A 24,833-nucleotide genomic window follows, 5' to 3' on the forward strand; every position below is an offset into this window, starting at 1 on the left:
ACTGTACAACTGCTTAGGGAAAATTTTAATAAGCTGATTAGAACTAGTATCCATTTGATAACTCGTGAGATTGAGAATGGCTAAGAGTTCCATCCCTCAATGGGCAGAGAATTTAGCTTTTATAAGTCCATCACTGGGGGTTGTAGGGGAATAAAAAGTTTGTATTAGTAGGTCATAAATGTATGGAAATTAAGTAGAGGGCTTAACTCAACAGGCATGGTTGCTAAATTTGGACAGCTCCCAATTCCATGGCTTTCATTTTTAGAATAGAACATAAGTAAATGAAGGAATAAAGATTTGCATACTTGAAACGAGAGTAGAATGCCTGCGACTAAACTAAAGTCAACTCTACTCTCATGCTGAATGTGTCTCCTGATCTCAGGAAGAAAATATCATCTTTATGAATATTGCATCAATATTGCTAGACCTTAAATGGCCCAAATTCATAAATCCATCCATATTATTGGGTTTCTCTAAATCAGTCAAAAGTTGCAGTTCTTTAAAAGTCTGGCAACAGTGTAACAAAAATTTATGCTTCATAAGCAAGCTTGATCACTTCAAATTGAGCAAGCATTACTCCACTGCCATATGATTAAGAAAGCGACCCTCTCGAAGTTCTTACAAAAAAAATTATTTTGCTAGGTGTTGTAGAATCACTCATTTCTAAGGATGATGAAGCTACCTTCCTGAATGTCTGGCTGTGCTTCTAAACAGTAGTAGATGGCAGCTCAAAATGTGCAGTTGCCCATGCTTCATTGGAGGTGAAAGTATCTTTAATAATGTTCACAGGTGCATAGGGTGATTGTCAGGTAACATTAATGATGTCTTTCCCCTCATTCACTTTGTTCAGCATCCAAGGCTGTGTACCCCCATTGGGAGAAGGTTAGTGCTGTCTGTGCACCTATATAGTTGCAATTTTGGCATTAGGGGTCAATGTATTTTCCCTTTGGCCCCTAGCTGCACTTGCTTCGTTTCTTCCATCTTGCTTTCCAACCTCTTAACTTTTACCTCTTGATTAATTTGGTTTTACCCTTGATGAACTCAGCCATTGAATGGCCTCACTGGCTCCAACACTGGGCTATCTATATTCAGTTACTACATCCAATCCCGTCCAAGGCTGTGTATATGCTGACCTGGCCCTATGTAGTTGTTGCACAATAGAGCACCTTATCTTAAGGATTTGGTCTGAGGTTTTGACTACCTTCACCCTCCTCTTTACTGGTATAAAATGGTGTTATCTTTTGGGTCCCTTGACAGTGATAGTGCTACCTACTGATCTGATCCTCCTGTGCAAATAGGTAGGAGAGTCAGGTGTCCTCAGAAATTTCCAGGAGTAAGGTTTATACATGAGAGCAAACTTGGCACATTGCCTTTACCAACCCCTAGTTGTATGTATATGTCAGACTGTATGGGCAGTTATTATAGTAACCCTTCCTGTTAAAAATAGAGGTGCAGAAATTTTTTTGCCAACAATCTCCCATCCTATATCATGACCCTGTCCATTTCAGAGATTTTTGGTCAGGATGGAATGTCTGTAACTTTCTCAGCAATAGGTGCCCCAGTTGTCTTCAACTATAGAGATGGTAAATAATCAGGACTTGCTAGTAGCTTTGCAAGTAAACAGTTTAGAGCAGGCAGTCATGTCTACCTTATAGATGCCCTTTGTATCAAGGATAAGCTAATGTAGTATATCCTCTTAATAAAGCATCCCCATCCTCAAAGGGTGGAGATGCTTGTGCTTAACAATTACAAGAATGTAGAAAGATCCAGAGCTTCTAGAGTTCTTTCTCTCCTGGGATTTTGGAAATTGGTTGGAGAACAAGTAATATTAGTTTGTCAAGATTCTTCACCATTGTTCTCTACCGTTGCCAAACATCTCGATAAATTTTCATTTAGTTCTTCCCATTTTGCTGCTAAAATGCTCTGCTTTAGCAGGATGTACATCCATATATTGTTCATTATGGTGAAGACATTCCTCAGGAACAAGGTGCATACTTGACTCGCTTTGCCTTTTGGACCTTTAAATTGCCTGTTGACATTTACAACATGCTCCAGCTCCATGCAAGCAAGCGTTGGGGAAGTGACGAGTGCGAAAACTGTAGTTCTTTTCTGCGTTCCTTTGGCCCCTAGCTGTACTTGCTTTTATGACCTACTTTACCTCCGTTCTTGTTTCTTTTCTTCTTGCTGTCCATTCTCTTAACTTTTACCTCATAATTCAGTATAACTCTTAGGTTTTACACTATATGCTGTGGTCATGCTCTTTTTGGTATCAAATTTATTATCCTTTTTTATGAACTGTTTTTGTTACCATATTCTTGTGATCTTCAGATGCCAGTTCCATATTTTTAAAAACATAGAGAATTTAAAACTAAGGATTTACAACTCTGTAATTATAACTCTCCTGTCCTTCAAAGCATTATGCTCTTTAGGTAAGCACATGCTCAAACCTCTTGATTGAACCTTTAATTGTGATGAGGGCTACGGTAAAAATGATTAGTTTAAAAGAAACCTTTTGCTCATAAATGTATAATTTATTTATAATTTTCCCTTTTGTGTCTGGTAGGTAGTCAGATTTTTTAATTGTTATTCAGGGATGAATTATTTGGGATATGTGAAGGCTTACAAAATGAGGCAATGATATAAATGATAGGTTGCAAAATATCCTTTTTTGATTAGATTATACTATTTTTCATAGAAATATTAAATTTATATGTATGCTATAAAATAAAGCATTAAGTATTATCAGATATATTGAAAGGGTAAACTGTGCTGGATCTGTGAGGCTTAGGATGATTTAGAGTAATTTTAGGGGTAAGGCTGCTATGTGATCCCTAAGGACATTCCTACTAAGTTTACACCAGGAAATCCAGTATGGCATAATTTACAAAAATATTGTCTTCCTTGCCCTAGAGCTATTGTGTCAACATGAAAAGCCTTACTTTGTGCATATGAGACCAACTTTTCAAGCCCTATTGAACCTGTCACAGCAGCTCCAATGCTAAATTAATATTATTATTACTTGCTGCTAAACTACAAACCTAGTTGGAAAATCAGGATGCTATAAAGCCCAAGGGCTCCAACAGGGAAAATAGCCCAGTGAGGAAAGGAAATAAGGAAATAAACTACAAGAGAAGTTTGAGAACATTAACATAAAAATAAATCTTTTGTATATGAATAAATACTTCAAAATAACCAGAGGAAGAGAAATAAGATAGAAAAGCATGCCCGAGTGTACCATCAAGCAAGAAAACTCTAATTCAAAACAGTGGAAGGCCATGGTACAGAGGCTATGGCACTACCCAAGACTAGAGAACAATGGTTTGATTTTGGAGGATCCTTCTCTTAGAAAAGTTGCTTCCCATAGCCAAAGTCTTATCTTCTTCCCTTGCCAAGAAGCATATGCACTTATCCATACAGTATACAATTAGACATACACAATTACATTATTATTATTAGCTAAGCTACAACCCTAGTTGGCAAAGCAGGATGCCATAACCCCAAGGGCACCAACAGGAAAAAATAGCCCGGTGAGGAAAGGAAACAAGGAAATAACAAACAATATGGGAAGAAATGAACAACCAAAATAAAATATTTCAAGAACAGAAAAATCACTAAAACAGATCCTTCATAAATAAAATATAAAAACTTCCGTCAGCCTGTTCAACATGAAAACATTTGCTGTAAGTTTGAACTTTTGAAAATTACCAATACAACTATCAGATTAGGAAGATCATTGAGCCTCATGATAAAGAATGCTATTAGAATTGACTGCATACTTAGTATTACGAACATGAGTGGACTGTCCAGGAAGATCTGAACGTAAAGGATAGTCGGAATTAAGAAAAATCTTATGCAACATGCATAACGAACTAATTAAATGACGGTGCCAGAGATTAATATCTAGATCAGGAATAAGAAATTTAGTAGACCGTAAGTTTCTGTCCAACAAATTAAGATGAGAATCAGTAGCTGAAGACCAGACAGGAGAACAATACTAGAAACAAGGTAGGATGAAAGAATTAAAACGCTTCTTCTGATTTGTCGTAGAACAGATATAATGATTAATATCACTCAGACATACAGTATACAATGAGCTGTATAATTCTTCAGACATTGCATATTATTTTGTGCATATCTTTTCTTATGTTGTCTAATTCTCTTTTCAAGAGCTTGACACAAGAATTACAGGGGATAATATATATGCTGCATTTGGTACTGTCAGGAAAGACAATTTCTTTGTTGTGCTGTATTATGTTGTATTGGATTCTCTTTTTTAACCTTAACAGGAAAATCCTTTTGGAGGGACCGCAGAGCACATACCTAACATAGGATTTTCCTTTGTCAAAGCCTCTATAATTACAGTACTGTATAGAGGAACCTATAGTAATGAACGGCAGCCATCAATATTTTGGATTTTAGAATACTATGTGGGAGTTTTTTTTTTTACAGAATATATTATTTTTTTCCACCACTGATATTGCAGTTGATGAAAATTTTAGTTGATCAACATCAGTGAAGGTAATGTATTTTCTCTGTTGGAAATGTTTATGCTTAACTTTCTGATTCTCTATACAGTAGTTATTTAACCCCTTTCTCTCTAGTAATGTGCTTCTTTTTAAGTGTAAAAAATTGGTTTTGTGGAAAAAGAGGAGTGATTTTTTAATTACAGGGCTTTGTTTGACAGTCTGATTTAGATTAAGTGATAAAAATTTAGACAAACCTATTTTTAGCTCTTCCTTTCTGCTTGCATAAATATGAAAGTTAAAAAAAATTAAAACTAAAGATATACTGCTTTTTGGGGTTTTATATGATTGTACATTGCAAGTTACTGCCTTATTTCACTTTATTAGTATTTAAATGTAGATAAAAAAAGGTTTGTTACAGCCAAACATCACTGTTGAGTCTAAATTCCTTTGGAAAATTGCATTAATACCGTCTTTTAAAAACTATAAACTTATCTACTTAGAGCACTCTGGTTTTAATCAAGAATCACTGCATTGATTAGTATTTGGTGAATAATTAAAACATTAAAGCTAACTTATTTTTTGAATATTTTAAGGGAGACATCCTTAGAAGAATGGGTTAAAAATGCTGTAATTAGAGTATAGCTCGTGAATTTATAACAGTGACTTCTGTGATGAACTTAACATATTTTTTTCCAGACTCTGTGTCCCATTCCCTGTCCAAACACTTTCAGCAAGATTTAGTGGTGGTTCCTAGTGAAAAGTTTGCCAGTCGTATCGCTGTGAGTCACCCACTTCAGACCCGTATCATTGTTTTAAATTTTCGGCCTTAAATATTCTTTTGTTTTAAGTACTGTATTGTACTGTATATGAAATTGCTAGCCCTTCTATGACCTCATAATTTTATTTTTGCTTTTTTCAGCTTATTTTTTCTGCACCAGCAAAGGCCTAATATAGGCTGCTTGTGTATGCATCTTCCCTTTACTTATTGTCATTAATGGAATGGATTTTCCCCTCACAGAAAATAGGCTAAATTATCAAGCTATAGTCCTTTTGTTGGTTTGAAAGGTGTGTGTGAATTTAGAGGAGGAAAGGAGAAAAAGGAAAGTATAGTAACATATTTATGGAAAGCAGAGTTATGCAGATTTCTTCATCACGAGGAATACATTAATCTTCCATAAATCATAGAATATAAGTTTTGAGCGTATCAATTGACGAGTTAGAATATCCCTTCTACAGAATCTGTTCAAGAGTCTCTTGAGCGTCGGTTTGGTCGTGTTGGTGGCAAGATTCCCATCGAGCCGTCAGAGTCTTTCCAGGATCGCATTTCTGTACGTAACAGTATATAGTGTATATAAAATGTAACAAACTAACATAATTTAAATGTGGGAATAACTAACAAGCGTTAAGAGTGAGGAAATGGTTGGCTGTGTTTTGATATAGTTTTATATTTTGCTGATTGGAGTATTCTTTTTCGTATAATTTTGTATTTTGATTTTTTTTCTCTAGATTACCGAGTGTGGTTTTTTTTTTGTGTACTGCTTTAGTTTTATAGTGAATATAATGTTTACTTTTTATGGCATTGACTCAAATGTCATTGAATTCATTGGCGCAGCTAATCCTAAAGTGCCTTTATAAATGCCATTATTTTTTCCCTTTTTTTTATCTATTGCTTTTACAGTTACAGGGGTTGTTGGGTTTCAGAGGGGTTTTAAAGATCTTTTATCTTTTTAACAAATCAAGAAAGAAATTATCCTAGTTTGATTTGAGGTATGATTTTTTCAATCTAGGTTCCATCCCTTGTTGCTTTTTATTGCAAGTGGAATAATAATAGAGTCTTTGTTGCCTTGTGAACAAGAGGAATTCCTATTTGTTATAGATTAACACTTGCTTTATATAAAATGTGGTTATAGTAGTCTTATTTTTAGTGGTAGCTACTTCCGTATTTTAAATAGTAGTTTTAAGGCTTAAGTTTTAATTTTTAGTTATATGGATTTTTATTTTACAATTTCAATTTAATATTCACAGGTAGACTTCATAATTTAAGCAGTGTGCTTTTGACTGATTTGTGGAATATTGCAAAATTACCAGATTACTATATAGCTATGAGCCCAATAAGAGTATACAACACTTTTTTCCAAAGAAGATATGAGTTACAAATGAATAGGAAGAGTGATATCTTTTGTCACTTTTGAGGAGGTATATCTTTGATGATAGATTTTTGGTGTTCAGTTTTGAGTTGTAATTTCTAGTAAAACATTTTAATGACTTGCAATTGCTGTGTATATATACTAAAGTTTCTTAACATTGAGTTTCTCATTCTTTGATTTTTAGGAAATTCATTTATTCTTTGTAATTTTGTTTAATTTCCTGAAAAAAATTTCTCATTTTAAAGGAAGAAAGTTCATAGAATTAAATTGTTCTTTATAAACATAACATTTGGTTACGGATTACTTATAATAAAAGCCAGGATTTAAGGTATAAAAAATTGAAGAAAGCACTGTAATTTTCGTTTAGATTTTTTTACTGAGGAATTTAAAGTAAAATAGCTTTTTCTTATCTGGTATTGTACTCCAAAGAAAGCATAAACTACCAGGAAAAACTTTCGTTTCAGTATTAGAAATTAATACTTTTTAGGTTGGCAAAAGATAATTTATGATTATGAGTGGGAATGCATATGCAGAGGTCATTCCTTTTTGTGTATGGTCATATCGTAGGCAAATACTTAATGTCGTATGTGCTAAATATGGCATAAAATGTTGCTAGTACACAGTTGCTTAAAAGTAGGTCTTATTTCAGAAGACACACTTAAGAAATTAAAAGGTATAATCATTTAAGAACTGAAACTCTTATCATGGTTAATTATCTAGAAAGTTTTAGAGCAATAAGTTGCGATAGATAAGTGTTTGGATTCTCATAAATATGAAAAAATTTTTTGTGGAATGGAAATGTCACCAATTAATGGTTTTATTAATGAATTTCAACAAAAGACATCTTTAAAAGATAAAGTTTTTGTAAGTTGATCTTTCTCAAATGAGGTCTTGGAATCTGTTTAGTGTTGCAATATTAATAATGCTTGATGCATATTACTCTATTAGAAACAATTAGTGTGTACACGTTTCCATTTTAAAAGCAAATTGTGGAACTTGATCGATTAAGAAATTCTTGAAATTTTATTTTCTACAAGTATTTTCTAAGTGAAAATTTTTATGCCATTGTAAGGTTACTCGTGAAAATGTTAAGTACTGTACAAAGTATTTTTTTTAATTCTGACGTGATTTTGCTTTATATTGACTGGAATTCATTTTCATTTACATTGCAATGTTTGATTATTTTAAGAAAATATATTTGGTTTCGGAAAAGCTTGAGTAATGAAAATAGTGTGTATAGTATAGATATTTTTGATTGTATAAAACAAGGAAGAGTCTAATATAAACTTATGTAGATAAATGTGGTGCAGAAAATAATCATGAGAAAACAGGTACGGAAATACTGTAGTACATTAAGAAGTATACGCAAGTCTAGTATGACTCGCAAACAAATACTTGAAGCTTATAGGAAATCGTGCATGCTTGTAGACCTGGATTTAATGTTTCAAAAGTCCTTGCTATTTTCACCACGTTCACTCGTCCTATCTTTTAAGCATATGCAGTTGGGTTAAGGTTGGGATTACAGTAGCAGCAGTGACATTGATGGACTGTAATGAGAAAAAATATTATCATATATAATTCTGTCATCAATGAAGATGTTTGCTGTAAAATACATGAAGGGACACATTAAAACCATCTGAAAAGCTGAAACAATTTAGTTGTCCCTCAAATAGTTTTTTCTAAGCCCACCCATGTAACCCCTTAGAGTATTTAAAGGACATATTGAGATTGATTAAAGAGAAGCACAATTGTAAACAATCACATTCACCTCTTTGTTTTGGGGGAGAAGGGGCTGATGCTATATTCCCTGTTTACCTTAAAAAACAAAACAAAAAAATATAAAAAACACGAATGAGTGCAAGTGTTTGGAAGCTTGAGTGCTACTAAAAGCCTTAACCTCTGGCTGGTCCTAGTGCAGGCATTCATGATTTCCTAGCAAGCTGCAATTATTCCTTACTGCATTTTAGGTGATGAATTTGTTGTTTATGGATTAATATTTTCTTGCATCTTGTATCCTTACTATTTTTTCTTTTCCATATTTATCTACATAATCATCATGATTGTTGTCGTTCATATTGGAGATGTGAAAAGCTGTATTTGTACTGCTTATTGTCTTTTGTTACTGCACTTAACCATGTCTGCAGCCCTTCTGAAGTCCTTACAAAGCTTAGAGTTGGTCATTGTTTATAAAGCATACTTGCCCATGGTTTTTTCCTCTTGGTAATTTTATTTGTTAAATCTGATTGGGTCTATAATCCTTCCAAAACTTTCAAGTTGTGGCCTTGTGATTGAGTTTATCATAATCCCATGTAAAATCCTATTTAGGGGGAATTCCCTATTTATTTAAATGTGCTTTCTTGTACCCTCCTGTATTGTATGTAATTTTTTATTTGTTCTTTAGTTGGTTGTAGTCATTTAAACTTTTCCTCTTTGGTTCCATACAGTTTTTAGATGATTATGTTTTAGCAAACTGCTTTCAGTATCTTGGGGTAAATTGTAGCAATGTTGTATTGGAAAGTAAATTGTCAGGTATATAGTTTAATGATGATTTAAAGATTTTGGAATAGCTTGTTGTTACAAAGGAAATTCTAAAATTTATAGTTTATGACAAATCAATATGATCCAGGCTGTATATTGGAAGTTAGAGTAATAAGTTTGAGTTTTGGTTACTCGGTTATGCTGTTGAATAATAAGATGGTGATCCCTTTTTAGTTATTGGGTAGTTTTGATTACATTTAAATGTAATTTGACCCCTTTTCCTCTGTTTTAGCCTGTTGTAATCAATTTTATACATGTTTGGTCATAGTTTTACTTGGCTATTTGAAAAACTTTATAATTTTTCCATGGATCTTACCTCTAATAGAGCATGGTATTGAGTAGAGGTGCCAACTTTGTTACATCTAGATCAAATTTAACAAACACCTCCATGCCTATGCACCCTCCCTCCTTTAAGTTAGCTGCCAAAACTGAATTTTTTTTTTGTTTTAGGGTTGAGGTTAACAGGGCAGGGCAATTACAAGGAAAGAAAACAGGAAATTTATTGTTTTAGGCTAGTCATCCTTAATGTATACTTTATCTAAAGTTTTCAGTTATTTATTTGGATATATTTTGTTTTTTATAAGTCTGTGAGTAATGTTTTTATGGTTTGGCCATTATATGCCCTTCAGTCATGACTACAGCTATCCCTCTGAGAAATTCCATTAAATGTAAAGTAAAACTGTTTTATGCTGATTCGGTCGATTCTCCTCCGCGTTGCCAAGGCTCCGAATGTAGCTTGTCTAATAACAATAATTATCCCTTTGTTACCTCTAAGTGCATTTCATGCTGGTGAAAAGTTTTGGAATGTGAAGATTTTTAAATTTTGGAGACTTAGAGGTTTTGGCATATTCTAAATTGGCCTAAGATTGGAATGGAAAGGGTCAAGTTAGTCAGATGAATCCTAACACGAGGTTTTGTTAAGATATAGTATAGAAAGTTAATTACAGTAGTTTTGAATAACAAAGTCCTAATTTCTTGGCGGTTATTGTGGGTTGTTTTTGGTGAATTACCCGTTTCAGGGCTTTATTCTGGCTAAGTGTTAGGTTGGCTTCATCTTTGTCACTTTATGCTAGTGTATCCTTGATTTTTGAAAACTTGACGATCACTTTGTGTTTATGACTTCAGCTTATGATGCTATCACCTAGTCATCGTTAGCATTTGGAGATGATCACAGTGTAGTTATTATTTTGTTTTGGGGTAGAATATGAAATTTTTTCATGTATTCTAAATCGCTATTACTATCATTATATTCATAAGTATCAAATGTATCTTTTCGGATTATTAATATCTCTCATTGAAAGATACAAGTTTTGCGCTTCAAGGTCCTTCTAAATGTGTCAAATTCCATATTGCTAGTTTATTTTGAATGACCCAAGTTTTAACTTGGAAAGCAGTTCCCTTATTTTCGGGGTGGGCCAGGTCTTATCTAGTTTAGCCGACTTTTTATTCATTTTTATTTTTTTTACTCAGAGGGGGAGTGAGTTTTATATTGTAGGTGGTAATTCTGATCTTACCTGACCAGTTGCTAACTCTGACTTGACTTCTCAATTTGGGTGTACAAGCAAGTGTTCCATTCAGTAAGGGTTCTGAATGTTCACTGCACCTTACAAAGGCAAGATCCTCTTGGAGAGCCTCAATTTCTTTAATTACAGTACTTTAGATCCTTCTGCTGCTAAACCCTTGTATTAAAGCATTCCTAGTTGCTATTTTAGGCAACTAGATTGCAAGACAGAAGTAAACACTATTAAGCAACTTTTTCATTTGTGGGTGGCATTTCATATCGTAGGATTCTCTTAGCTCTTTGATATTGTTGGTATCGTAGCAATTTTTAACAAATTCTTAGCAACAGATTGGCTTAAGTTCTGGTATCCAACTTGATCAATTTCATCTACAAAAAGCCATGAAATAAGGGAAGATAAAAAAGAATGATTGCACCTCAGAGACTCCCACCATTGAGGCCATAGAAGCTCTTCTAGACTTGACTAATTTAAAAAAGGTCGGGAAATCCAAAATTAATATGAAATCTGAAAGGTCTACAAATTTCTTTCAAATTTGTCCTATTTAACAGAGCACCCTTATTAGGCACAGGGTGTGTGACCTTATACTCCCTTGGTTCAGAATGTGGACTTGTGATGTGTTTCTGAAAAACCTGTCACAGTCTGCCCTATTACTAGTTATTTCTGGTCTAACTTCATATTATTAAGAGATAGTAAATATCTAAAACTAATTATCTGGACCTAACTTCATTTGGGCATGTGGCAACTTAATGTAACTGAAAGAATACCCATTATTTGAAGATAAAACCTAATTCAATATATCTTTTATTACTAAATTTGTCAAAAGATTATAAGGAATTAAGGTGTTTGTTGAAATAATATGTAATTTTCTTGCTGATGGGATTAAGGGCAGGAGACATATAGTTATCCAGGGCTAGATTACCAATGATCCATCTTGTGGGATAGAAAGCTTTGACACCGAATGGGAACTTTAATTTCCTAATTTATTTTGAATTTGGGATAACAAATATATTTTACCCAAAAGCTAAATACCTTTATTTGGATATTATATAGTTATTCTTAGACTAATTTTAAGTGTCGTCTTTTTTATCATCTTTTTCAAAGACCTTACTAAACTGTTTTTCAATTGTCAACTTACTATGTACGGGAACTGATCTTTGTAAGATAGACTCATTTAAGCAAGTGAGATACTAATCCCTACATTTACCCCGTAAGAGAAAAACATGAGATGGGCAATTGGCTGAACTTGCAAGTGAACAATGCACACAGTCATTCAGACCTGATGCAGTCAAACAGATTTATGAAGTCTAATATAATAATTAAAAACTAAAACATTTATCCTAAGGGAATCATACAATTTGCCATCCCAACCACATATTAGTGTGTTCTAATGGGCACAAGACAATGAAAATGTGGATTAAGATCACCTAAAAACAATTCCTGTGCACAATGGCGCACAGATTATTAACAAATTAAGAGCAACAGATTGGCTTGAATTATGGTATCCAACTAAGTAACTACCCTATCGATTACCTGTACATCTACAACAGGCCCCAAAATAGGGGAAAAATAATATTGTGCCCGAGAGACTGTTTCACCATTGAAGCACATATCTGTTCTCTTTTCTTAATCATAGATCACACTGTTCTTCAAAATAGGTCAGATAATCCAAAATTAAATTGAAATCTTGAACATCTGCAATGGAGGCAGATCAATGGATCAGTTTCCCCCCTTTGTAGCCAGAATGGGGCTTTTTAATAATTTTAAAGGGAGTTAGAACATGTTTCAATTCTGGAAAATTATGGCAAATGATGGGAAGAGTAAAGATATAAAATTGGCCTGTATGTAGGAGGTAATCTATTTTCTGTGCTAAGGAATTCAAAACAGAAGAGCAAAACACCTTTACCCTTTTTTACAGTGAGGTTGCAAACATGAGTTCCTTTGGACAATAGTACCATTTCCAAATATCTAGACATACCAATATAGCAATTATTTGTTTGTAAGAACCCTGTTTCCTGATAAAAAATGGCTGGCAATTTCCATGAGGATAACAAACACATGTGGTGGCTTGGTGTATTCCACTTGGTACTTACTGAGATTTGTGTCAAAGTTGATAAAATTGATATTCACAGGTGAGAGCATGGAACAGGCAGTAAAGGGATTAGATAATGCATTTGCTTTTTTGGCCCTTCTGTACATATATCTGATTCCGATTATATAAATCATGAGTGAAACCACTGTCTCAAGTTCAATCAAATTAAATATTTACAGCCAAGAGATTCATTCAGAAAAAAAGTCAAGAACCTGGTAAATGCATATGCTGTTTTGACCTGTTCTTACCATTAAATGCTGGGTTGTTTAACTTCTTTAAGGGGTGGGGGCATGTATCTTTTGAAAGGCAAGAAAATGGGGAAATAATTTGCTGAATTTTTTGGGGGTAAACAATGATAAACTGAGCTTCTGGAGAAGTAATATGAACATCAGGGGAGGAATTTTTTTATTTTTATAAAGTAATATCGCCTCTTGAAAAACTTTATATTGGCCTTCAGTAACTGTTTGTGAATATTTTCTTATAATGGCTTTTTTTTTTTTTTTTTTTTTTTTTTTTTTTTTTCTAGAGAGAAATTGTATTTTACTACTATTTGGCGAGATTGCCTTAATACTCTTGTTATTGTTCCAAAGGGAAATACAGTTTCCATAATGCTGTACATAAATTAATGCTAACTTTATAAGTTTAGTTGAATAGGGTCAAAAGGTATCTGAATACAATTGTCAAGAAAAAATAATTTTTCTCAAAACTAATTTGGAAGATCTAATAAGCATCTCAATATATAAAAGCAAGCCCACTGAAGTAAATTAGTTCTCCCTTTTTCATTATTTACATAAAGACAAGTTTAGTTTGGCAATTTTGTAAATTAGTAAGCAGCATCCCTTTGATTAGACAGTACTACTATAGAGGTATTTTCAGCCTTTTACTGGAAGGCAAGGCTGTGTGAAATATTGTTTATTGCAGAATAATAAATTAATCTACCGGAAAAGCAAGAGATCCATGTCTTTAAAGATTAACTGGTTTTGGGTGGTGCAGCATTTTTACAGGTACAATTTTAGAAAATTTCATTGTGTAAATATTCTTTGTATTCATTATTTCCAACTAGATCACAATTTTGAGTTAAAATATGTAGCCCGCAGGATTTTAATTTTCAATAATTTATTGAGGTGATTGTATCAGGTTTGTGGCATGACGTATTTATACAACTGAAATACTGTATTTAACAAGCAAGGTTCTTGAATGCACTCATGTCAAAGAAATTTATGGAAGAGATAAGGAAATACTTTATGGAAATGGAAAGAAGCATGAAGAAATTAGCATAACGGACTGAATTTGTGTGTGTGAGAGGTTATAGCGATGCTGAGAGAGGCATACAATGAATGTAATGTCCAAAGAGATTTTTATGGCTTTATTTCATGAATATATTTTAGAATGTTTGTTGTTTATTAATGCTGAATGTATGCATGCTTATTCTGAAGCACTCCCCTCAATATTGCACATTCCTTGCATTTCTTGGAGACATTCGTGATTATTGCAGTGCACTATTCCCATTAGATTTTTGCTGAAAAGCTTATGGATACACCCCCCCCCTATAAATCAAATTGCATGCATTTTTCTATTTTATTTTTAAATTAAACTTTTAAACAAACCTGGAGTAAAATAAGTTATGTTTGAAACATGATTAGATAGTTTATCCAGACCCCTGAGTTAACAAAAGTCATGTTTGAAACCTCAGCTGAAAATTATATTTAATTATGAATTTTGACAGTTATTAGTTTGGTTTGCCAACCATGAGGAGGATTTTTTTATCCAAGTGCAGGACAAAGTAATGTGTGATTCTTCAATTGCCTATTTTGTATTTTTATACCAACTAGGAGTATACTTAAATGTTAGGCTTTAAGTTATTGATATTAGTTTAGTACTGATGTAGAATCTGCATGACTATTTCACTTCCCAGCACTACATAAATATCAGAACCAAGAACCATTTGACTTAGAAGATAGTTTATAACTTGCAGTTCTCCATCTACAGAATTGCTGGCCATTTTGGCCTTGTATCTTTGATCGGGAACAAGGTAGCAACTAGACCTAGAGTGTAGCTCATAATAGCAGGTTTTTCTGCTGCAGTAAAATAATAGCTATAGCTATAAATGGTGAACCGTTTATTAGTATGGTGACATAATTTATGAAATACTTAATGATTATCCTAGGTTTCTTATGTTATTCTTTTTTTTTCAAAGCTCAAGATTTTGCTATTACAAAGCTAGGATTATGACTTAAAATTAAAATACAATGCAATGAACTATAAATTTAAAGCAACAAGTCATTTGATGATTAGATTTTAAGGTCGTACCAGTATCTGGAAGTTAACATTTTTGAAAAGTTGAAAAGATAACGAGAAGGGATGTAGATATAATACTGGGACTTAAAAGCTGTTACATCTTATATATTGGGAATTGGTAGCTGACAGTGGGAATTGGTAGCTGACAGAGTTCTGTTTATGATGTGATTTTATTTTAATTCAATATTTTGTAGTTTACTGGTCACTTTTGTTTAAAACTTTTTTTTTCCTTTTTTTTTTTTATTGGCATATTTTGTTTCTGTGCCTTTGGATTGAGGGAAACTAAAATTTTTCTTACAGATATTTAGTCTCAAAAAGTATTGTACAGCTATGTAATTAGTTAATTAGTTGGTTGTTGTAAATCTTCACTTAAAATATGTCCTTTGAGACAGATGTGAGGCATATGTACTAGTTACCATTTTTATAAGCTATTTCTTTTCCTTTTGTGGTCGCATGATTCCCTGTTATTGAAATAGCCTTTTATTACCGTACTGTTAGTATTTAAATGTATTCATCATGAATTACTGCTGTATATATTACGCCATTTGGTAGTTATATTACACTTAACTGTAAATTATTGTTCTTGTGTGTGCATAGAATTTAAGCTATTGGCCTAATATATTATTTTCCTGATTAAAATGTAAAATATATAACTGAAATGTGTAATTAATTTTACTATGTTAATGTGGATCATTACAGTAAATTAATAATGTTTCATATATTTCAGGGTGCCTCTGAAAAAGATATCGTCCACTCTGGTCTGGATTATACCATGGAGCGTTCAGCACGAGTAAGTTTTTTTTTTTTTTTTTTTTTTTTTTTTTTTTTTTTTTTTTATACTGTATTTATCTTGAATTTTTTCTAATACTAAATTTATTTTGATGAATTTTTTTCTGATACTGTATTTCTTTTGATGATTTTTTTCTAATACTGTATTTATTTTGATGAATCTTATAAGTCATTGCCTATAGTATCTTAAAATTGCTTGCTTTCTACGTACAACCATTTTATGTCTTTGACCTAAGCATTCCTTCTCCTGTTCACTGCATAGGTTCATTGGCGACCAAGGATGTAAGCATCTGAAATTTAATAGTTTCTTTTCTCGTGTTTAATAATCATATCAAAGGATTATGTTTAGTGGCTTAATTTTATAGTTAATATTAGTTGAGTATAGTAATCGCTCTCCATATCACGGTACACTTATCACTTCGTCAGTACTGCACGGATTTATAAATATACTACTATGTATGCAAATCGTGAATCGGCAATAGGGATGGAACGCAAGTAAACTTTGATATGCTATTAAAATAAAAAAAATTTTTTTATTATTAACTATATACTTTTATATAAAATAAAAATGATAGTTCAAGTGATAATGGTTTATTTTAGGAAGAGAAAATAATTCTGTAGTTTGCCTTAATCATCTGATTTTGAAAACCGGTAATTTTGAAGAGCTTACAAATGTAAACAATGGAAAAGATGAATATTTGCCGTTTTTATTTCATAATGTGATGTCTTTATTACAATCATCATTATTATTGGATACAAATAAGTGAAAGCGTTCCTAAAAATGTGTTTATTTTGAATACAGCAGTCTTTTTTTGCCCCAGTAAATAGACATTCAGTGTGGTCATCGGCATAGCCTGGCCTAGCTGTGCATATGTTAATGAGTGTTCAGTTTAAGATTTTTCATTAACGTATATGTAAGGATGAGTTTACAGTGAAAGTAGTTTGGGAATTTTTTCAAAATGTAAAATGGGTTAATAAAGATTGATAGGAGTGTTTATAAAAGCTTAAATTTATTTAATAAAAATATGAAATTTTAAAAATAATGAAAATTGTACTGTAGATTTTCCTCGGCAACTTATATTGTAGAAGGGGTTCTTCTGCAGTCATGAGCAGATTGCAGATTTCCTAGTCTACCTTCACAGAGAGAAACTTGCAGATTTCCTAGTTTACCTTCACGGAGAGTAACTCCTGTCTGTCGTTGCTGTCAAGGGTATCCCAAGGCCTTGAATATGGTCTTTTAATGGGGGGATAGATGTCTCCTCATAGGAGTTGTCTGTGCTTATGAAGAGCTTTGAACAGTCTTGCTCATCCCGGGATCTCGAGCCCCAGAGAGCAACGTGTCCGTCATTCTCCAGGCTCGCTCATACCTGTTCAAGCCTTTGAGAAGGCTGTCAGTCAAGGTTCTAATTTTTAAGACTGTCTCTGCTGCCATAACATGGTGAATTGTTTAAGCGAGTTATACAGTCTCTCTGCCCTACTCCATGCTCAGGGGTTGAAGGAGCTTTGCTAGTTTGATGCCAGGTTGTACGTCCAAAACTAGGAACCTGCCTGGGCACGACTTAAGTTTCGAGCTCTTCTCCATCCTCTCTATATGAAGAGTCGGATGACATGGAGAGGATATGCTTTTGTGGCCCGACTCTTCCTGAGAACTGGCAGAACAAAGAAAGGTGTCTGGGAACACAATTTAGTTCCGACTTCGAATTTATTCATTATGCATACGCCTCAACTGGTGAGAGGGTCATCCACCCTCTCCTTTAAGAGGAATCTTGCAGTCAGCCAAATGTTAAAGGATGAGGTTTGTATGCATCAGACCACCTTCTACAGGAGAACCCAGAAGTCCATTGAATGTCTTTGCGTTTTGTTTGTGGTGACAGCTCAATTACGCTTGGTCTTGTGGAGGTAGTTGTGTAGTAAAACCTACTGTAGCTCTCATTTGGGATGGTAAGTATTTTCTTTGGTAACTTATGGATGTAAGCCTAGAATGACTGGCTCTTTGCCTCAATTCTCTCTGGCCTTCTCTTGGGGATGAAGCAGTTGAAGGTTTACTCTCTGAATGACTTTATATGACCTCATTTCTTTATAAAACTAGAGAATTTCTCCTTCAGTCTCCCTTGATCCCTTTGCGCTTTTTCTTGTGGTAGTTGCTCAAGTATAGTAGTTGTATAACAAATCCAGCTCCTATGTGGGACAGTAAACATATCTTCTTTGGTAAAGTATAGATGTAAGTCCACTTGTTGATCATCATGCCAAGTGTATTATTCCGAATTTCTATCCCTTTCGGGGGGAAGGGATCCCTCATTTGACCAAGTACCAATCTTCTTGGACAGGCTAGGCCATATCAGCCTATTCATCCCAATGATGGATAGGTAGAAGGTTGCTGGCATCCTCTCCTTCACTTCTGCATCAGGCTAGGTAGATTGACATTTCCAGGGAAGTAAAAGAACTATCCATTTTGGTTCTAGGGGGACTTAATACCCACCAATCAGCGAGTCTCCTTACTTCAAAGGACAAAAGGTTTTTACAGTATACACTTAACAAATCCCAAATGATTTAAGCAAATTTTATTTTTCCTTGTTAAAGTATAACAGAGTTCTTTAAGTTAAACACCTCAACCAGCCCTCTGTCCTGTGCTTTGAATTTTTGAAGGGGAAGTCCTTCCTCACCTCACACCATCTGTCATTAGCTACTACCTCTTTAACTATCAACACCAGTTCCAGCTCATGCTGTAAACCAATTTCCTATGTACAAGACTGTTTTTGTAGCTAGGAAAAATCCAAATTAATGAAAAAATATATTTAATGATGCATATCAGAATTATAATGAATTTACCAGAGCAAGTCTTGTATTTGTGTTAAGATTACAAGTTGTAATGGTTTCCTCATAACTAGCTTGTCATCAAAGGCTGAATCTTGTACAAGGAAATAGTTCTGGTGTGTGCATTTGGAAATGGAAATTATGTACAGTAATGCCATTGATTACATAGTACTGTATACAGCGTCACAAATGCTACCCGGAGGGCCAACTATTACATTATATGATTAAGTTTTGTGTTCTCTTACTGTCAACTATTCAGAGATTTTGTAAAATTATTTCTATGAAACAAAAATTATTTAAATATTTGTTACAGGCCATCATGAGAACTGCAATCAAGTACAACTTGGGAATTGATTTGCGCACAGCTGCCTACGTCAATGCTATCGAGAAGATCTTCAACACCTACAGTTCTGCTGGTCTTACTTTCACTTAAACATTGGTGAGAGAGAATCCAGGATGATCTAAAATCTGAATGTACATGTAAGGAAAGATATTGCCAATTTTAAATCTTTGACTACTGTTGTGCATAACTTGAGCTTTACAGAATGTAAAGTTTATTAGTGTCAAACCTGGAAAGAAAGTGCAGGCTTTTATACTAGGTAAAGGGGAAGGTTTGTTATATTTTCATATTTGTACCATTAAGGGAATGATCCAGACATTATTAGTAATTCTGTTTGTAGATTAAAGAAAATTTTCAAGTTATTTTAATAGTGTCTGGTTAATTGCCTTTTAAGCAAAAATTTTCATGATAAAATTATTATAATTCTGGTTGCGATGCTAAACATACAGGCATGTTACGAAATTGTTAGTCTGTATAGTAATACCACAATACATTTTGATGTTAAACATTCTTTTTGTGTTTTGTAAAGCAGGGTCACTTGCAATGTTTATTTTATTATCAAAAAAACCCAATAAAATATTGGGAAAACCTTCACCAAGATTTTATTTTCCTTACAAAGGTGTTACTTCTATGATAAGTTGGCTTTTTGAGTATTGCCAATAGGTTTTAAATTATACTTGTTTTCCTCATCTTTAACTAAAGGGTACAGGGAAAACAACTGGATAGAGCAGGAAATACAACAGTGTACAAAATACTGTAATTACACTACCAAAGATATAGTCTCTCCTGTTTTAGGGCTAATGTATCTAGTTACAGAGCACAGACTCAGTGCGTATAAAGGTGCTTCCACACGGTCGAACAGTGTCTGTCGGACAAAACTGTTATCGTATCTAAATTGAAAGAAAATGACGTCATAAGCATTGAAATTAGGGAAGTTGATATGGTAACAGTGGTACCAGATTAAGTTGACTACCAGGATTTCTACTCTTTACCAGACAAAGATCGGAAGAAATGTCCGAAGCTGATAACCTGGCATCTCTATTTATGTCATTGTTATAATCTCTACTCGAGAATCAAGTAGTAGTTATCAGCTTCAAGTATGGAGCATCATAACCATAGGACACCATAAAATAAAAGAATTCAATAAATTAAATTATGCAGTATTCTTGATCTTTTGAGAACAATGGAATGGTACATGGAAGGACTAGTTGCAAAGACAGTGAAAAGAGCAGCTATTCACCCATTTAAAAGGAAAACATAATTGGTTATGAATCAGACTTATCAGACTTGAAAAACTATATACTGATGGGCTCAAACACTTTATACATTTTATCGGAGAACTTAAAACCTTTTATAAAGAGAGAAGGATGACGTTGAGAAATGTAAGAAGCTATAGAGGTTCAGATATTGGTAGTGATCACCAGCTCCTCACTGCTACATTGACATTAAAACTGAAAGCACCCAAGCTTCTGGAAGATGAGCACAGAAAAACATTTGCAATTGAATGTAGAAATCGATTTGCAGTCTTAGAGACGAAGAGAAGGCAATTAGTGTAGAATGGTGTGATATTAAGAACATAGCAGTAAAGTTTTTGGAGATGCAGTTATAAGGAGAAAGCCATGGATATCAAATGATACTTGGGATACTATAAAAAGAAGACAGATAGAAATTGATTGTTGAGAGTTTTTGAGTTAGAAATGAAAATTCCAAGGTAGAGCATGCTGAGTATTCCAATATCGACAGAGGTAAAAAGAAAAGACAGGACTAACTGGAGAGAATATTTAGACCAGAAAGCAGATGAAGCTGAAAAAGCTATGAATTCAGGGAGTGGCTATGGAGAAGACATCTTTAATAACTTGAATAACAACAATCTGGAAAACGGGCACTGCCGATCAACAAGACACCAACGAAGGCACTGATATATTAAAAAAACAAAAACAACGCTGTTCCCAAACCATAGTTACTGCCATTAGCCATCAAGACTGCCTCATTGCTATACTAGAGGCCTAAGCCTATTGGAAGGAAAGAAAACAGGATTTTTTTTTTAGCTTTCTGGGGGTATATGTCAATAGAAACCAAGCTTTAAGAAACAAGCAACATGAACATCAAGGGAGGTTATCACAAATTTTTTTTGCAGATTTGAGAACCTGTTCCTAGGAAATATGGACACAACAATCTCTGATCACTGTATCAAAACTTTTTTCAAGTTAACCCAAATCTTAGTTTCTTATTTACAAGACAAATTGGCTTTAGTGTAATCATAAAGATATTTGTTAAAAACAAATGTCATTCTTTGCTTTGCAGGACAAAGGTAAACAGTAAAATAACATTATTACATAACCTCAGGTGGCTTGACAAAATCATTCATCCAGGAAAACTGGAATTTTAGGCACCAGAAATTTGGTGGTGTATCTGCTGATAATTACTGCCTCTGTCTGAAAACCGTAATAGTAAAAACATAAGTAAATATTAATATAGATTTTACCGAAGATAATCCCCAAATTTAAAGGCTGAAAAAAACATTGCTTTCATCAATATTATTCTCTCACTAGTTACAAATATTATAAAATCTCATAATAAAAACAAATATCAAGAATATCAAGAATAAGTTTATAAAGCTTTTTTGATGGAATGTTCTTCAGCGATAAAAGGAAAAAGTTTACGGTATTTTGTAAATTACTTCCAGAAAACCAAAATACTTAGCAAAATAAAATGCCTGTCACACCACACTTGACTATTTCTAATTATTACCAAATATTGCACAATAAAAAAATCAAACAGGACAGGTTAGGACTGAAAAATTACCTTTAATGAAAGACTAGTTGGTGTTCTGAGCTTCCACAAAATTAGCTAGCGTGATAAAGCTTTTTAAGTTCATGACTATCAAAACTAAACTCGTTAAGACTGAAGAAAAGTCAAATGCTAGAGTGGTATTACCATTATCATTCTATTTAAAATTGGCTAGCCTAACATTCTCTGGATTTCTCCTAGAACTAAAAGTGATCTTTCTTTTATGCTTAGAGCTTTACTCTGGAACTTACTTTCCAAGAGGAACAATGAGACTTATACATTCCTCCCAACAAATGTCTGAAAGAAAAAAAGTGTCCCCAGCACGAGACAAGAAAAAGAAATCCAATTATTACCCAAAACCAATAACTAATTCCTTTACACAGCGATAGCAATTGCTAACAAATTTGAAAGACATCTTTAAACCTTTAAATCATACGAAAACTATCAAACTAGGGTGACTGAAACACTAAAGAAGATATGACACGCGCAGTATGTTATTGTCGGTAGATACCGTTATTCTAGAGGCATTAGTATACTGGAAGGAAAAAAAATGGTAATCTTTTCATCTTTAAGGGGTAACAACGACATGAGTGGTTTTCAAGAGACGAAAGCAATATGAACACCAGAGAAGGTTTATAGAAATAATTCTTTCTTACCTATGAATTTCCTAAACAGTGATTCTAAAAGTAACTAGGTCATATAGCAAATAAATTTTATTTTTGAAACATATTTTCAATTATATTTAAGGCATATGATTGTACTGTACAAAAGAAAGCAAAAGAAAACATGATATTACTATTAACTGAATATTTTTGTTCCTGTAAAAATAAAGAATGCCAATACGCATCAAAACATAGAATTGAGTTTGGCTACAACACAGCAATACTGCACAAAGAAATCTGATCATTAGGTAACATGAAATAGAGAAATAAAAAGCTTCTTTTAACCTTGAGCTTCTAGTCTAACACTGAATAAAACATTTTTTGTCACTCAAACTATTTTGTAAAGAAAGTGTCACAAGAGTACTTTTCTGACCAATTTATTAATGGTTAAACATGTTTTGTTTAGCAAATTTCAAAATCACTTGTTTAACATGCAAATACATGCAACTTCCTTGGTAATTAAATATCTTTGTAAATTGTGTATTGTGTGTTAATTCTTAAATACTGGGAAAATGATAAACTTGATTAATTATAAAAATGAATATAGATTCTAAAATTACTTCATGTGTGATCTTTCTCAAGTATATTAATTTTCTTTAAGAACTTTTCTCAATCATACTAATTTTGCAGAATCAAGAAACAGGAACTTACAACAATTTAGTGTTATTTCAACATACAGATCTTTATTTCAGTATATGGACATATCTGCAAGTTCAAGGGTCACTTTAAATCACTTTTATGATAATAAACCAAGGAAGTAATATATCAGTATTAATGAATAATGAGATTATCAAGAAAATGGATGACACTGCAGTACACTATACATATGGATCAAGAAATTGCATTTCAAATGTAAATGAATGAATATTCCGAAAAAGGTGAAATAGCAGAAAAAGTTTTGTTTTTGTGACACAGACTTCACCTTTACTGATAAAAAAAATACAAACACCTGACAAAAATGTAAATATATATTTATGTACAAAACTTTGTAGAACTTCAGATAAGATCAAAATTTCAGATCCTTGATAGCTGCTGGAAGATCTGGTAGCTTGATATCCTTGATCTGTTGTGGCAAGTTCATATTCTTAACAGCTGAAACAGCACGGGCAGGAGCAGCAGCTAGACCAGCCTGCAAATTTAGATTTTCTTAGAAAACACCAGAAATATTAAATCCTTGTGATTTTCAGCCCTGCGCTGGAATTAAATTCAAAGTAAAATTAATGCTGTTTGTGATTCTTATATTAAAGCACATTAGAAAAAGTTTGAAGCAATAAGAAAACAGAAAAGGTAACGACAACATTTACACATTCATGAAGATTTCTAAAAGAGAAAAACCCTACAAACCATTAGTACACATAAAATTTGAAATTCCACATAAAGTAAATTATAATCTGAAGGAGATGCTGTAACTTTCAGCTAAAGTTCATAAATTAGATCAGATTTTCCATAGTTTGAAAAATTTTAGTCTCTTCAGTTACTAACTTCAACTTTGTATATATTAATAGAGCACAAAATGGTTTAGGGCAAAAACAGGGAAAATGCTGATGGAAGACCTTCAATTCGTGGTCTATAAAATCTCAATGAATACTGTACACATCTACATCACAAGTACAGTCTTATCAATAGCAAACCTTAGCTCAAACAATTTTCCACAAACCATCTCTCATTATTAAGAAAATCCTTTCAAATACACAAAGAATACCTAAAAGATCTGAAGATTATACAAAAAATATCAAACAATTCACACAGCACTAGCACTTCCTAAACCAAAAACTATTGTTAGAGTGTTAGTCAAAACAGCATAACTTTATCACTAAACATAATGACAAGTAGCCTTACTATAAGTGGTCATGACAAGGAAAAATCTTGCACATGTAATTTATTATGCTTTATATATCTCTCAATTATTACATAAATATACACAGTTACATGTGATTTTTTTAATTGCAATAATTATGTGCCTTGAGAGAGACCCAGGATTAATTACAACTGCCCTAAAACCCCAGCTTCAAAAACTTAGCGGACAATCTTCTTGAACTTCACCTTAGTCCAGTTCTAACTTGAAAGAAAATTTTTTGAGTGAGCCCAATGAGTTGTGAAATGACAGCGACATAGTTAAAATTCTTTTTGATAAAAATTTTCAAAGGAAAGAAATGTGGTTGTCCAACCAATATATGGTTTACCTAGCCATCTATATAAATTAACAATGAATATAACTGTTGAGACATTTAAAAGTTGAGACTCAAGCATTTTTCTTAAACTACCTTTGGTCCTTGTCTTTGAATTGCATACAGCTCTTTGCTAGGTGTCATTGTTTGTGACGTACAAAGCATGTACTGTACCTTCACTCTTATCAGTCTGCTTCTGTTTAACTTTTATA

The 24,833-nt window shown here is 33.3% G+C and overlaps 1 protein-coding gene across 6 annotated transcripts in view; it reads left to right on the forward strand.

Moving 5' to 3' along the window:
* Gdh (glutamate dehydrogenase, mitochondrial) overlaps positions 1 to 19,595 on the forward strand; it is a 93,460-nt gene extending 73,865 nt beyond the window's left edge. For 4 of the 6 annotated variants that reach the window (XM_068372616.1, XM_068372615.1, XM_068372614.1 and 1 more), the window contains exons 10-12: positions 5,703 to 5,794; positions 15,786 to 15,848; positions 18,975 to 19,595. In XM_068372616.1, the coding sequence (XP_068228717.1) occupies positions 5,703 to 5,794; positions 15,786 to 15,848; positions 18,975 to 19,094 (275 nt within the window). In that variant the 3' untranslated portion in view covers positions 19,095 to 19,595. Of the gene's footprint in view, positions 1 to 5,162; positions 5,246 to 5,702; positions 5,795 to 15,785; positions 15,849 to 18,974 lie in introns of all 6 variants that reach the window. The other 2 variants (XM_068372619.1, XM_068372618.1) reach the window with 1 other exon arrangement.
* The last annotated feature ends 5,238 nt before the right edge of the window (positions 19,596 to 24,833 follow it).

Source organism: Palaemon carinicauda, chromosome 4 (assembly GCF_036898095.1).
Source record: "Palaemon carinicauda isolate YSFRI2023 chromosome 4, ASM3689809v2, whole genome shotgun sequence".
NCBI lineage: Eukaryota > Metazoa > Arthropoda > Malacostraca > Decapoda > Palaemonidae > Palaemon > Palaemon carinicauda.